At 33.0% G+C, this 16,178-nt stretch overlaps 3 protein-coding genes across 4 annotated transcripts; 2 read left to right on the top strand and 1 right to left on the bottom strand.

The window, feature by feature from the left end:
* The first annotated feature begins 1,908 nt into the window (after nucleotides 1-1,908).
* LOC132065024 (uncharacterized) lies at nucleotides 1,909-5,543 on the top strand. Of its 2 annotated transcripts, none has more exons than XM_059458238.1 (5): nucleotides 1,909-2,306; nucleotides 2,869-3,180; nucleotides 4,549-4,644; nucleotides 5,039-5,106; nucleotides 5,231-5,543. In XM_059458238.1, the coding sequence occupies exons 1-5, from the start codon at nucleotides 1,995-1,997 to the stop codon at nucleotides 5,268-5,270; spliced, it is 828 nt and encodes a 275-aa protein (XP_059314221.1). In that variant the 5' UTR covers nucleotides 1,909-1,994; the 3' UTR covers nucleotides 5,271-5,543. The 2 variants fall into 2 exon arrangements, with proteins under 2 accessions (XP_059314221.1, XP_059314220.1); XM_059458237.1 differs by having other exon boundaries at nucleotides 1,910-2,306; nucleotides 5,236-5,543.
* Nucleotides 5,544-6,614: 1,071 nt separating this feature from the next.
* Nucleotides 6,615-9,611, top strand: LOC132065023 (universal stress protein PHOS34). Its single transcript, XM_059458236.1, has 5 exons — nucleotides 6,615-6,938; nucleotides 7,025-7,104; nucleotides 8,894-9,012; nucleotides 9,112-9,188; nucleotides 9,296-9,611. The coding sequence occupies exons 1-5, from the start codon at nucleotides 6,704-6,706 to the stop codon at nucleotides 9,319-9,321; spliced, it is 537 nt and encodes a 178-aa protein (XP_059314219.1). The 5' UTR covers nucleotides 6,615-6,703; the 3' UTR covers nucleotides 9,322-9,611.
* A 2,633-nt stretch (nucleotides 9,612-12,244) lies between these two features.
* On the bottom strand, nucleotides 12,245-15,419 carry LOC132065022 (transcription factor HBI1-like). The gene is made up of 7 exons (XM_059458235.1): nucleotides 14,579-15,419; nucleotides 14,065-14,304; nucleotides 13,805-13,939; nucleotides 13,631-13,702; nucleotides 13,333-13,551; nucleotides 13,144-13,246; nucleotides 12,245-12,444 (listed from the first exon to the last, which is right to left on the bottom strand). The coding sequence occupies exons 1-7, from the start codon at nucleotides 15,104-15,106 to the stop codon at nucleotides 12,404-12,406; spliced, it is 1,338 nt and encodes a 445-aa protein (XP_059314218.1). The 5' UTR covers nucleotides 15,107-15,419; the 3' UTR covers nucleotides 12,245-12,403.
* Nucleotides 15,420-16,178: the final 759 nt, after the last annotated feature.

The following is a 16,178-nucleotide window of genomic DNA, read 5'->3' as shown; positions in this document are numbered from 1 at the left end:
ATCATCTAATTATTATCTATATTATTTTTATGTTGGAATAACATAATTTTTCTACTTAAAATATTTACATATATTGCACAAGTTAATTTACTTTAAATAGATCAATTAAGATACTATATTTTATAATATATTTGTTGAACCTCAGCTACTCTCAGTAAAAGTTGCCCAACTCAAAAATATTTTGGCCAAACAATTTCTTCTTCAAGAGTTCATTTACAAAGAATTAAATAATGAAAAGATTAGTACAAAAGCAAATAAGAGAAAAATTCAATCCCCTTCCTAGAAATAAAAATCAACCGTTTAAGATCCCAAATAGCTCCACATATAATTACAAAAATTAACCCTTTATTCATTATACAACCAATTAAAATGTAAATAAGTAGTAGCAGTAGTAAATAAATAGCAGTACTATACAAATGTAGAAAAGTTACTGCAGTACAGTAGAGGGCCCGAAAATGGAAGAAGATTTATCTTTCAAAAAAATTTGGCAGAAATGTGGGTCCCGCTCATCTACTTATGCAGCCTACAGCTGACATCATCAGTTTTGGAGGGTAGTTAAAGGACCCTAAGGTTAAAACTATTTACCAATTTATACAAGAATAATCAACGGAATAATTTTAAGTATTAACGGCAAATTGGACAATTCTGGTTAGCCCCAAGCTGCTCTCATCGTGCTATGCACAGGCCCAAACACATAAAAATATTGAAATCAATGATTAACTTTTTAACGAATTTTGAATTGATTATCAAAAGATAATCTCTATTTAGTAAAAGAAGTATATATTTCAAGTGTGTGGTTTTTGAATATTTTTAGAACTAGCAATTGTAAATATGTCACTATATTTATATGCTAATAAAACTTTTTATCCTTCTTTTTATCTAATTTCTCACTCAGTTAAATAAATATTATTAATAAATTGAATAAAAAGCTTATTAAGCAAAACCACGACAAATTGATACTACTATTTAGATAGAGCTCTTTTTTCTGGTACCTGTTTAACTATACATATATCTTCATATAAAAGCACAAACTTTAAAAATTAACAAAAAGCTATGGCGAGAGGGGGAGAAACAGAACTTTTCACATAATTGCAAATGAAAAGTTCAGCGGGCCCACAAGCTTTAAAAATTAACAAAAACCGATGAAATTAGTGTTTGGACATACATTTCATCTCATGATTTCAAAAAAATTTAAATATAAAATTTGATCCATAAGTTTATATTTTATAAAAGGAGACCCATAAGTTGGTAGATATTTTTAACAATTACTCCTACCAACCATTTACCAACTTCATTAACTTCCACCAACCTTTATTTATGTCTACCAACCTCATTACTATTCATGTTAAATTTTCGTTTTTATTGAACTAAAGTTTGACAATTAATGTTATATCTGTTAGAAAGGTCTTCTAGTAGCGTATTAATTTTGTTATGAACTATAACTTGCTCATTTGATAAGACTATATAAGAATTGAAAATATTTTGATAGTTTTATGTCTATAAGAGAAGATACAACTTAAGATATCCAAATTGCACACGTATCAAACATTGATTTGAAATGTGGTATTTTCAAACCACGTCAAATCCAAGCTCCTAACAAAAGTGCCGAAATTCAATGGGTGTTTCTGTCAATTTCCCGGCTGACCCGAAGCTGCTCTCCTTAGCGGCTTATTAAGAAGTAGTAAAGTAATAAGTAATAGTAATAATAATCACTAGTAAAGTAATAATAATAGTAAAGCAAAGTAAAACGTGGGGATAACAAAAGTATGAAAAGAAATAGTCGACGGTCGACAAGAATGGATTGGAATTAAATAACTTTAGTCTTTCCAATATTTTAATCGGGACAAGGTACAGATAAAGATAAATTTTTGCCACCCTAGCTTGCAAAGTATTAATAAATGACGACTAATTGGACATAAACTCTCAGCTATATATATGTATCTATCATCTTAATTCTTCCAGAGAAAGAGGGAAACTATTAAGAGTTTGAGAAAATGGGAAACTTATTTGCCGTGATGAAGCCAATATTGCATTGTATAATGAAAGCTATGGGAATGACATCCCAAATGGTGGAGATAGAACCAGGAACCATAATGCATTTTTGGGTTCCAAACAACAAATTACCAAATAAATCAAAGCCTGCAGTTGTATTTGTTCATGGATTTGTTTCCAATGGAATTATTACTTGGCTTTTTCAAGTGCTCTCCTTAAGAGCTTCAGGTTCCGATTTTGCTATCTACGTCCCTGATTTACTGTTCTTCGGAGACTCTATCACCGATCGTCCCGAACGGTCAACGGATTTTCAGGTATATATTGAATTGTTTGATCATCCTATTTAAGTGTGGATTCAGGGACGCTAGTGGTTCATCTGAACCTTTTTCGTTGAAATATTACATTGTCTATATAAAGAAAAATTATTTTTATGAATTCGCTTGACTTATTGCAATGTTTGCTTCCTCATATTTTGAGTTTCTATGATTAAAATTTTGACTTCACTGTTTATAAGTTTAATTACTTCCTTTGTGATCTCAATTTATGTGTTACACTTTCCTTTTTAGTTTGGTTAAAAAGAATGTCCTTTTTTCATAATTAGAAATAATTTAACTTTGAAATTCCCCTTTTACCTTAATGACATGATTTATCGCCACACAAATATTTAAGGTTTGTTTTAGACCACAAAAGATCATGAATCTTATTTTATTTCTTAAACTTTGTGTCAAGTTAAGTACACGTAATTTGAGATACTTTTAATTACTTAACTATATTATTGTATCTTAATATTCCATTTTAAATGTGGATTTTATACTTTTTTTTTATGGGACAACTATGTGAAAACAGGCGGAATTTTTATTTTATTTTTTATTTTAGGCAGAATGTTTAGCAAAAGGAATGATGAAGCTGGGTGTGACCAAGTTTTCTCTTGTTGGGCTAAGTTATGGAGGAATGGTTGGTTTCAAGTTGGCTCAATTGTATCCTGACTTGGTTGAATCTATGGTTATGTCGAGCACAGTTATAGAGTTGACTGAGTCTATTAGCAATGTTTCGTTGAAGAACATTGGGTTCACAAATTGGCCTGATTTTCTTTTGCCAAAAACTATCTCTGGAGTCAAAGTGCTTCTATCTATTGGCTCCCACAAGTTGCCATGGTTGCCTGAATTTTTCTACAGGGATTTTCTTGAGGTATCTTCTATGCTAAGCTTAATGATTATGTCTGATAATCTAATGAAAACATGTAACTGTTCTCTTTTTAAAATTGATTACATTAAAACTTTATTTTCAAAAGCATAGAATATGACCTAAATCTCAACTTTTATGTTTACAATTTTGTCAAGTCAAAAGTGGAAAAGGAAGAAATAGAAGCAGCCTTAAAAGACTAAAAGTCAAAAGTGGACAAACAATTTTTCAAAAGTGGACAAACAATTTTATTTTGATGTACCATAGTTCTTTTTAATCTCAACTATCGTTCTTTTAACTTTTATTTTCAAAAAAATCATAGAATTAGGACCTAAATCTCAACTTTATGGTTAATCTCAACTTTTATGTTTATAACTATTTCAAGTTAAAAATGGACGAAGGAAGAAATAGAAGCAACCCTAAAAGATTAAAGTCAAGTCAAAAGTGGACAAACAACTTTATTTTGATGTAATGTACTTGGTCTCTTAACACAGGTACAATAATATCTTTTGACAATTACTCTAATTTATCGTTAGAGATACAGTCAGACCTCTGTATAACGGTATCCGCATATAATAGCATCTTTCTATAATAGTTAAGTTTTTTCTTAACCAATTTTTTATGTTATATTTTACTTCTTTATAACAACATTTCACTTATAACAGCAACAACCAACTTTATAACAGTAGGCTCTTTGTAAAATTATTCCCCATATAACAGCTATCTTCTTTTTTTGGTAAGATAATAATTAATCATCTTTATTAAAATAGAATATATATATATGGTTACCAATAACAAGTGTAGAGATTTTAGCCAAATATTTGATCATTTAATACACTATTTAAGACAAAAAATATCATATGAATATATATATATTTTCATCATTAAAAGATTTTCCTTGGTTATACAAATGTGATTAAACTTAGAATATGGCAATTAAAAATGAAATATTAAATTTTATGCAACATTTTTGCCTATAACAGCGAAATATTATTTAAATGTCAACGCTGTTATAGGTGTATAACAGCAATTCTCTATAACAGTCAAAAAATTTCGGACCCAACGATGCTGTTATAGAGAGGTTTGACAATACATGAACCACTTTTTAATGAAACAGAAAAATAATTAATTTTTTTTATAACTATTTGGTATTCGAAATTTATTGGTCAATTTTAATTTTGAAACTCGAGAAGTGTCGAATTCATGATTACTTAGTTAATAGAGTATTACTAATCTATAAAATACAATAAATAGCTTGTTATACCGAGTTAAAGTAGATTGTTTATGTAAAAAAAAAAAAAAAAATGTCCATGCATATATGTCAAATTGACGTGCTTGTACTATGATTCTAATGGTAAAGTGTTGTAAAAACAGGTAATGTTTGGAAACAGAAAGGAGAAAATGGAACTTCTTGAAGCTTTAGTAGTTAGTGACAAAGACGCCACTATCAGTGCCCCTCATTACTCTCAGGTTTGTCCAACTTTAATTTAATATTATTTTCTTTGATTTTAATGGAATTCAGACTTTAATGTTACATGATTTCATTTTGTTTCATTGGTCACTACACTGTTAATTATGTGGCACAGGCACATGGGATACTAGTTCACTTCCCTTCCCCAACTTTGGATACATTACTTATAAACATAATTGAATTAGGTGAGTTGCCCAAAAATCAGAGGTGACGAACCCATGGTTTTAATTTGCCTAGATAAGATATGCTCTTGTATAGCAGTAACTCTTTTCATAAAGAGTAAACTGAAGGACTAATTTAATAGTAGTCATTTTTTTAGTAAATGTCAAATTTCTCTCTTATCTCTCCATGCAAATAGTATTCATGAATCTCTTTGTTTACTTTTTCACACAGAGGATTTACATTTTATGTGGAGACGACGACAAGATTTTTAATATGACAGTTTCTGATAAGATGAAAGAGTAAGTCCCGAGCTTTGGCAATTATGTTTGAGCTGCAGAATTAATTTGCAGAACAATTTTGCAATTCAAAATTAATGCTTTGTTGATTAAATCTATCAAATATCTAATAATCATTAAAAATAAGTGCAGGAAATTGGGAGAAAATGCAACAATCCAATATATAAAAAGTGCAGGACATCTGGTTCAATTGGAGCGACCATGCACTTACAATCATTATCTCAAGAAATTTCTTTCACACTCGTGAAGTGGCTTGCGAACCTGCGATGAATCTATATAAAGATTTGAATTATGTGTACTAGAAGTTTATTAATTTTTTATGTTGTTGATTTAATTTAATCTGTTATAAGATATTGTTACTTCTGCGATATTATTAAATAGAGTTATCTGGAATAGTTAATTATTGTCATTTAAGGTAACTGTTAGTGTCTCATTAGTTATTCCTTCAACTATCGTTGTTTTATATGAATCCTCGCTGATCTTATAGCTCCCTTTTAAGCTCATCTCATGCGAATATTATATAGAATTTGACTAAGGTTTAATTTTAAAAAAAAAAAATAGCTACGCTGTGGATGTTGTTTGGTTTTCTTATTCTATATTAGAAATGTTACGAAAAAAAAAAGGTTAAAATTAATTTAGTTTTTCAAACCAAACCAATAAGTTAGTTTTTAAAATATTTTCCAGAAATATTTTGTCCAGACAACATCAAATAATTATCATCAAAATGATATTTATTCAAAAAGAGTTTACATATCAGACAATGCATAAAATAGTTAAAGAGTAAAAATATATCAAAAGGTCACTCAATTATAAAGAATTATGTGGTAAAGTTATTCAATTTTTTTTGTATCAATAAAATCACTCGACTTAAAGCTATATCCTTATAAAATCACTCAATTAAATTTGTCAATGAAAGAAACTGACATGACAAAATAATGTAAATATGGAACCCACAAACATAACAAAATTAAAGCAGACCCATATCTTACCCCATCCACCCACCCACAAATCAAAACGCTTCTTCATCTAAATGTATATAGTTTTAGGACCCGTTTGGCCATAAGAATTATTCACTTTTTTCTGAATTTTTTTTTACTTTTTTCAAAAATTAGTGTTTGACCATGAAAATTCCAAATACAACTTCAACTTCAAGTTGTATTTGGAATTTGAAAAACAAGAAAAACTTATTTTTCATTTTTTTCACAACCAAAACAAGTACATTTCAACAAAAATATAATTTCAAAAACTATGACCAAACACAATTCCAACTCCAAAATTTCAAAAAAAGTGAAAAAGTTTTTTGATTTCTATGGCCAAACGCCTATTTAAAGTATAATTAAAAATTTATTTAAAGTAAAATTTGTAAAAGCTGAAAATGTGGGAAACTTGTCAAAAAAACAAAACAAACTAAAATAGCAGGCACCAATGTCTTGGTAATGGCTCCACCTAATTCGTTGATTCAACACGCGGTATTCAAATAAGGTGGCTACTGCCTCTTTTACTTTTATAAGATGATCACACTTTCGAATAGGCAAAAGTAGAATAATCCAAATCGCAAATCTGACACGAAATTGCAAAAGCGAAAACGCAACAAAAGGGCATGATGGAAACGGTTATGGAAGATGAAGAGTACAATTGGAAAGAAGTAAAGCTTCCTTCTCTCATACCAATAGTGCCTGAACCGGAACTCACGAAGGAAACAGGAGAACGACGTCGTGGGCGTGATATAGTGGTGGCTATAGATCACGGTCCTAACAGCAAACACGCTTTTGATTGGACCATTACTCACCTTTGCCGTCTCGCTGATACGCTTCATCTCGTTCACGCTGTTTCCAGTAAGTTCACATCCTTATCAATTGCTTGTAATGATAATTGTTACTACTATTAAATAAAGCTCGATTTGTTCAAATCTTTGTTTCAGGTCTGAAAAATGAGATTGTGTATGAGGTTACACAGGCACTCATGGAGAAGCTTGCTGTCGAGGCTTTTGAGGTTGCTATGGTTAGTCTTTCTCTTTTTCCAGATTCAAACCAGTTTTCCTTTGACCACCATTTTTTTTATATGTCTTTTAATTATTTTGCATTGTCAGTACTTTTTACATAGTTTCCATCCAGACATGTAAATTTTATTTCAAAAAACTTAAAATTCCCATGTCCGAATGCATGGTTAAAATGAAAAGGTTTGACTCTTGAAATTCGAACTGTGCCACATAAATTGAGACAAAGGGAGTATTTATTGTCAGAAATCCAGAATTTGATTAGCAGTCATCAGACATCATGTTTGACATTTTTACAATCCATTGCAAGATTTTCTTCTATTTAATATAGTAAGTATATGTTCAGCTAGATCTATAACATAATTCCTGTTTCAGTACTCGGGCCATATTCTGGCCTTTTCAAGATTAAACTGCTAGATTGTTCTGCAATTTTATCAAAGGGGTAGAGCGTCATCTCTTTCTCCCTTGTTTGCGACTAATACTAGAAGTTAAACACATTGTTGGGAAAGCCTTTATAACAAAATTTTAGTAACATCATTGTGCTTGTCGCTGGTGTTCTTGTCCGATTTAACCATCCAAGCGTTTAGACATAAATGTTTCGTCATGGAACAAATGATCAAATATATGAAGAGCTACTCTTCGCTCTAAACATGGTACTTAAGCAGCCAATAAGAGTTTATTTGAGACATGGCTAATTGATCGTTAAGGACAAGCTGTTGTGTACTGTTAGAAAAATTTACTTTGCGATTTCTCTCTTGAGAAGGCACTATTTGTTCGGTTCCTGTACAGATATCATCGCAATGAGAGCTTACCTGTTGTTAGTTACTCTTATAGTGGTTAAGATAAGTACTGAAGCATAAATTGATCTATAAATGCACAATTTCAGTAAGTTGTTTCATATCCTTACAATAAATGAGTTTGGATGAAGTACACATACTGCTGAGAAAGTGCTTTACTGTGGTTGGTATGAACCTTTACGCTTATGCTTCTTCTTTTGGGGCTTCAACGTAAAGTTGTGGTGGAAGGCATAGTCATATGAAAATATGACACATTCAGTGCCCAATTGGGAATAATTAAGATGAAATTATGGCAGTTGCAGTTCCCCAGTTTGTTGGCTGTTGTATTATTGAGAAGCAGTGCTAGTCCACAAAGGTTCTGTCCCTGAGGGCTTTAAGATTTTCAGAAATTTATCTAATTGTTGCTTCAATGATGCACATATCTTTACTTCTCTGATTTTTTTAGTTATTTGACACATGATACGCAATTTCTATGCAAGTTTTTATGTGTTATGCAACAGTATCTTCATGAGTTTCTCTATTTGTTTATAGTATTGTCGACCATTGGAAAATATATGCAACTTTTTCTTGCTAGCACATTGTTGTGACTATTAGTTATTCCCACGGCATATGCAGCATCTGTGTTTCCAGTTCTACTGTAGCTCATTGGTGTGACTATTAGTTATTCTCACGGCATATGCAGCATCTGCATTTCCAGTTCTACTGTGGAAAATATTTTTCTTGCAGATATTCCACATCTTTTATTTTTTTCATTTTAAAGCCTTAAAGCATTGTGTAATAAGAAGACCTTTTTCTCCACAGAAGTATTCGCTATAATACCCAGGAAGAAGTTTGTTATTGTTGGTTTTATTAAGTTTGATCTTTGTTCTTGTTGGTTTTATTGAGCTTGACCACATGTAAAACAGTAATCTCTATAGTTCTGGTTTCATAGGTATGTGTAACTTCTCGGAGTTGATAACATAGTAAACTCAATTCTTTTGGATCCATGTTGAAATAGGTGAAGACAGTGGCTAGGATTGTGGAAGGAGATGCTGGAAAGGTAATTTGCAAGGAAGCAGAAAGGTTGAAGCCTTCAGCTGTGGTTGTGGGAACCAGGGGACGTGGCATTTTCCAAAGGTATCCCTATCTATCTCTGTTAGACACACATGAGTGTATGCATGGACGCTCATTGGTTGTTAAGTCAATTACTGATTTTTCTGGTTGATTTGTCTTTAGTGTACTGCAAGGAAGTGTCAGTGAGTATTGCTTACACAACTGTAAGATAGCACCGGTGATCATAGTTCCTGGAAAAGGTATAATGTTTACACCATTCTGTTCTTTACCGTTAGTTCTTATTTTCCTTTTCATGAAATCAAAGTGTTGTAAAAATCTAAACTAGTTCAAATTATTGCGAAAACAGAGGCTGGGGAAGACTCTGTGATTTAATGGAACAACTTACTCTGAAGTGAGTCCATCCAAGTAATGCTAATTGGTATGAGTAGTGGCAGCAGCTGTATTACTGGTGGCAGGTTCTTCATTTATAATGTCTGTGCTTATATAGAAAGCTTATGCTATCATTGATGTAAAGTATTTTTATCTGGTTTTATATTGTGTTTTTATTTTATGTATTCAGTATTTTTAAGTTTGTTTGTTCGTAATACCAATTTATATTGTGAATAGTTGCTGATCACAGTGACAAAACTCATCTATTTACACATTGTATATTGTTCCTAAGAGATTGATGGCTTACCATTTGTGCTGGAATTTTAATAATTTCTGTCATAAGGATGTAATACATCACTTCTAGCCCCAAGAAACATATAAGCAGGGGAAGCATATTTTAAGATCTATTTGTTTAGCTCAATTAGAATTTAGAAGGAATCTGGACTAAATATAGTTATTTCCTCCTTTATTTAACATAAAGATGCAAGTTCTTCATTTGTCCATAGATTCTAGAGGGATTCTTTAAGAAGTTGAGAGCTAGGAAAGTGCATAATATAAAATGTTATGTCAAAATGTTGGCTCGAGGGTGCTGTCCTACACACCACAGATTATGAGAACTGTCTTAGATTTTTAGGAAACAATCATTGTGAAGATTTTTCGTTGAGCCGAGAGTCTATCGGAAACAGCCTCTCTACCTTCTCAAGGTAGGGGTAAGGTTTGCGTACACACTACCCTCCCCAGACCCCACCTGTGAGATTAAACTGGGTTTGTTGTAATGATTGCGAAGATTTTGAGATAAATATTAAGGATTTTAAAGGAATTGCTTCGTAACCTTAGTGGGTCCAGTAAGACACGAAGCAAAATCATCTTTCAGCATCTATTCAGGCAGGAAGAATCCCCAGTTGATTTTTTCTGCAGAAGATTTCAGGTCCCTCTTTGCTCACTGAAAGTGAAGGTAAGCAGATGTTTTAGACAAAGAAATAATGTTGAAAGGCACAAGATGACATATATATTTTATACTAGGCCCAATGGTGGTGCTGCCCAGTCTTGGATGAATGCCTCTGGTTTGCTCTGAACCATCCAAAATGAAGAGACACCCTCCTGAACATAATGGGCTATATATTCCATAATGCTGAATGAGTGATGAAAAGCAATAACAGAGTCTTGCAACCTCCCCACCCCCAACCAAAAAAAGGAAAGATGCAAGCACGAAAAAAAGAATAAAGAATATAGAGAAAAAGAAACTCCCTTACTGGAGGACTGGAGAACTGAGTTAGATTACATGACAAGTAGTCACTACTTCGAGTTTGGTTAATGATAATCCACAAGAATCCATGCTTTTTGAATTCAAAGCCACCAAAATGGCATCTACTCCATGTATGCCATCAGTGGCGGAGCCACATGCACCCGAGCGGTGTCAACCGATACCCCTTCGTCGAAAAATTACACCGTGTAAATATGAAAAAAAGAACCTTTTTTATGTATATATACTATGTGTTGAACCCCCTTAATTTCATCGTATATTCATTTTTTTATGTTATGACACGCCTTAGTAAAAATCATAGTTCCGCCACTGTATGCCATCAGTGGAATTTGGATCTGATTTTGAACCATTTTCAGTCCCTTGTATAAACCACATAAGCTACTTATTCCTCTTTTTACCTTTCTTTCTTCAACCGATTAAAACAATATTTGATAGACTGATATGAAATACAATGATGCTTTCTATCTACAAAGTTTATTCTAATTGTGTGACAAAAAGATGAGCTGCCATATGATTAGGCACTAATCTATTTTCTTTTTCCAAATAGAGAAAGCATGAATCCTAATAATTAGTAGTTCAGATGGCTCAACATAACAAATTATTTTGAAAAAGAAAAGAGGCTTCTCCCTTTATTTATTTTCCAGGTCTTAATCGACATGTCTTATTCTTTCCAAAAGGCAACTATGCTAGCCAGTAGCCACTATGGTTTACTTGTTGGCTCCGTTTCAATATGCTCATGGATCGCTCAATATTTCCATTCAAAGTTCTAGTCAAGAGAGGAACAGCTTCTGCCACTTGATGAGTATATGACCCTTAATAATCATGGATCGCTCAATATTTCCATTCAAGTTCTAGTCAAGAGAGTAGCAGCTTCTGCCACTTGATGAGTATATGACCCTTAATAATCAATCTTTGGAATATTTATGCTTATCATAGAGCTATAGTCGACTCTCTTAATTAAGAATTTTGGAAGAGAATTTTATCTACTACTGTGACCACAAAACATTGTGTTTTCTACTATATTAGAATCAACCAGCTACTAGTAATCTTTGTTGACAACTTTATATGATGAATTTCCATTAATTTTGTGGAAGAGTGTAATTTGTACTTTACAACTGACCGTAAATTGGAAAATTAATATAACCATCTTGATTGATTACAACTGTAAGTTACACTACTACTATAACAGCTATTACTACGCCTCTATCCCAAATTAGTTGGGGTCGGCTTTTATGAATCCTCACTGACTGGGTATAATAAGGCATCATAAGAATAAAAAAAATTCCAATTGGTACCAAATTGATTAAGCTACTGGCCTGATAAAGAGATTTTTGCTGATTTTGTTCGCAACCTAGTGATAACGTCATGGCCAAACAAATTATTTCTGTTGGAATGAATTTTGCGCTAGCCACTGGCCCTCTGAGATTTCTGGTCATAAAAAAGAGAAGAAGGAATGAATTTTGCACTCTTGTTGAGATGCCTTTTCTTTCATTTTTCCCCTCCAGCAGTTGATTTTGCTTGCCTTTATATAGAGATGAAATTTAGATTTATGTATATATAATTAGCCAGATTTCTACTTCCTTTCTAGTTTTTTTATACTGAATATCTTTGGCATGGTTGGCTCCAATTGCGTATTGATTAATTGTTATAGAGAAGATACGGTTTCCAATGAACACTGTCATAGTATTGCTTTGATATTCTTGAACTGCAACATTTACATACATAATATACTATGTTATGTACTTGGAAAAAAAAGAATCAGGATCCATGACATCTTGAGGTGAAGTCATTCAAGGATCTTGAATATTTAGAAATGCAAGGTCACATTTCCATCTTCAGGTCATTTCCAGCTTCAACAAAACCTGTACAATAATTAATAATTTTAGCTTCAACACTTGAACAGAAGCCTAACTGCTATTATTCTGGTGTTAAATTAAAGATTAGTGCCGTAATAAGTGGTCCTATATTTAGATATGCATTGTAGCTAAGATAGATAGGGGCCATAGGGTCCTCCCAGTATGAGAGAGCACGGTGTAAATTTCAGTAGATGCAGAAAGAACACAAATGATTTCTTTTCATTTGTGTACGCCTTTATGGGTAGAAGTTATCCGCTACCTATGATGATAGGAAAGCCGATACTCGGCGGAATATTTGAAGAGCATTGGCCTAGACTGCTGTTATTAGGCAAAAGGAAAGACAGGGTCCTCCCGAGACTCTTTTAACTCTTAATAATGTAGTTGACTAATAACTGTTCATTTGTGTTGGATGGTTACTACCTGCCTATCAATCAACTGCTTTGGGGAGTTCTTTTACAGTGCAAAAGTAACATTGTTTTGATCATTTAAGGTGGAAGACAGGAATAAAGGGAAGATACCTAATCAGTAGTCTTTTTCAACAGAAGTATAAATCAAAGAGGACCCAACTATTCTTAAAGCAATATGATAGGTTCTGGGTCTCTAATATGGAAAGTAACATCCACCTTAATTGATTTTTAATCTTCTTTTTGTTGATTCATCATAGACAGGATAGAAATACTGACTAGACATGTCGCTTGTGCATACCTGTACATGGATGGGGAAGAAACTGTGCTGATCTTCCTTGTTGAAGCTCCATTGCATACATGTTATCTAAGTCAGTGTTCCAAGTTGGAAAGCTCTGAACTTGCTGTATTTTGATGGAATTTTTGTTAGACAAATTGAAAGAAAAAGGAAATTTACAGTTCATTGAGCAAGTTTGGTTCAGGTAATTACACTGATACCGGATGAATCAAGAAATAGTTCAGGGTTTGGTACGGGAGCGCTAGTGGTTCTACGTAGCGCCATTTCGCTAAGATTTAGAATACCCATTTCCAATCCAGAACTTGACACTATTTGCTGCAATGAATTGAACTGGCGTGGGGCCATACTAAGCATTTCGAATGGTGTTCCAGCTCCCACTGTGGGAAAACTGGACGTGCTAGTTGCAAATATCTGGAGAAATAAAATTTGAAATAAGAACACATTTTTACTCTGAAGAATGAAATAATTTCTTGATATGATATTCCCTTACATCTTTGTTGAAGATATTGTCTACGTCGATATCAAGCCTTGGATTAACAGCAGCCAGTTTCATGGATAGGAACTGTCATGATCGTGAATTGTCAAATATAGAATCTCAATCATAATATTTCTAGCAACAACATCAAATGCATAAGGGATTATTGTTTCTTGATTTTTCTTTTACCTCTACTTGTCTTTGGAGAGACTGGACATAGTTAATTATTTCATCTAGCATTCCTGCTTTCCCTGTGATCTTGTTACATCCTGGTACTAAATCTTGTAGAAATCTCATTCTTTCACTGATCTTTTCCCTTCTTACCTGCCAAATATATGAATTAACTTGCTGGTTAAGTTCACTGGGGTAAAACATTAATCTAGTTCACAGTAAAAAACACTTGGACCAAAATCTATTTACTTACACTTGGACCAAAATCTATTACTTACTCTTTCAGCTAAACTGTGGCTATCAGTGGCTTGACCCCGACGTGCTCTGACATGAATATAGTCAGGCTTTTTATCTTCAGAAATTTTGGACTTCTCCTTTGAAGTATCAGAGGTTTCCTTACTGTTGTTACTGTTACTGGCGCTCCTTTTGTTGCTGTATTTCTCTGTTGTTACCTGGGAATCTCCCTCCTCTACGTATACTTTCAATTTCTTGTCTTTGGTTTCCTCTTCTGCAACCTCCTGAAAAGATGCCCACTTTGTAGATTACAGGACAGTTGCAACTGTTAGAATTGTGAACATTTTTAATTACTTAATTATATTATATCTTAACACGCTCTCTCAGTGCGGATCTGTTTGATACCATGTTTAGTTGTGTGACTATCTCATCTAAAAAATTCACTCTTAGAAAGAAAACACTTTCAAATTCTTAACTATATTATGTCTCAGCCACATCGAAATGCGGGGCTTAGACACAGACAGGGCGGGGAACAGTTTCAGTTGGAATTGAACATACCTTGAGATGTTGATTCTTATCTGCTTTTCTCTTCTTGAAGCTCTCTCTGCCTCTATTAGAACTCAGGATAGTCTCTTTGGCTTTAACAGCAGAAACGGCATTTTCCGCCATGGTAGGTGGGCAGCTTGTAGTTCTTGAAATCGCATAATTCATTTCACTTGGGTGTGACATTCCTCCATGTCCAACCCCAACTGAAACGTAACCAAAACCTTCAGTACCAATGTTCCCAAAATCACCCCAATTGTTCTCTAAACTGGGGTCTGACTTAATTGCCCGAGTCACAAGCTCATTAAGACTCTGATCGTTTACATTGATCAGACCATGAAATTGTTGAGCTTCAGACGTGTGATGAAAAGAATTCATCAGTTGATTATTTTGTTCATTAAAATAACTCATCTCTTGTTGCTGGATCTGTTCTTGTTGCCATTTCATTCTCGCTCGTTGTCGTTCTAGCACGGTCATTTCTGAGCTTCCATTTCCTCCATTGCCGGTGATACTGTGTAACATTTTGGGTAATGCAATATTCATCAATGATAAAGATTCTTTTATCAAAAAGAGCAAAAGAGAAAAAGACTCCCAAAAGCTGCTAAAATGCTACTGTCCTTTGTTTCGCTTTGCGGAAAGTAACAAAGGCGATTCAAAATTGTACTAGAAAAATATTAGGTAGCTTCCTAACTCGTTCCTTCTTTGTTACGTCCTCTTGAACCAACTCCCTCTTTGCTTTCTTTCTCTTCAAGTACAATGAATATACAGCTTTTTGAATTGAAGAAATTGGGTTCTTTCTTTTCTTTTCTTTTATTTTTTTTTTCTTCTTCTTTCCTTTTCTTGTATGGTGAGTGAGGGAGAGAATGGGGTAGAATGTGTGAAGGTTAAAGGTATTAGGAAAGTGGGGTATAAATAAGTATGAGAAAAGGTTGCTGAAAAGGAGAGGGTGAAGCCTGGGAAAATATGAGAAGGGGAGATGTGGAATTGTATTTACTTCTCTAACACCGTGTTTAATTAGATACAAAATTTTAAAAAGAAGAAAAAAAATATAAAATTCACTTTTAGAATTTGTAGTATTAAACATGTCATAATATTTTATGGCTTTAAAAATAGAATAAGAAATTTCAAGTTACAAAGCTTTCAAATATAGAGAGTTATAATTCTTTTTGCAATTAAAAAAAAAGGTTTAATACATAGCCACCCCTTAACTTTGTCAGGATATTTCATTTAAATACTTGAATTAAGCCATGTTTCAATGAACACTCATCAAGTCCTAATAAAATGTTCCATGTTCTAGTTAAGCATATTCTGTACATTTTTTTTTTTTTTTGGTGTGTGTTTTCATTTGTCTATTAGGTAGTTAAGTTAACTGCATATGATATATTGTTTAATTATACGCATTCACCTCAATAATGCGTAAAACCCCACACATTTTCTACTTGAGGTTGATGCGTATAATTTAAAAAGATACTTATTTTATGTGGTTAACTTAAATATCTAATAGACGAATGAAACCATAAGCAAGTTTTTTCAAAATTTGAACTGAAAGTATCTTATTGGAATACTTTTTAGAAGTCGAGGTGTTCAGTAGCACATAACTTAATTCGAGTGTCTA

This window comes from Lycium ferocissimum, chromosome 7 (assembly GCF_029784015.1).
Source record: "Lycium ferocissimum isolate CSIRO_LF1 chromosome 7, AGI_CSIRO_Lferr_CH_V1, whole genome shotgun sequence".
NCBI classification, from domain to species: Eukaryota; Viridiplantae; Streptophyta; class Magnoliopsida; order Solanales; family Solanaceae; genus Lycium; species Lycium ferocissimum.
This window is presented reverse-complemented; position numbering and strand designations above follow the sequence as displayed.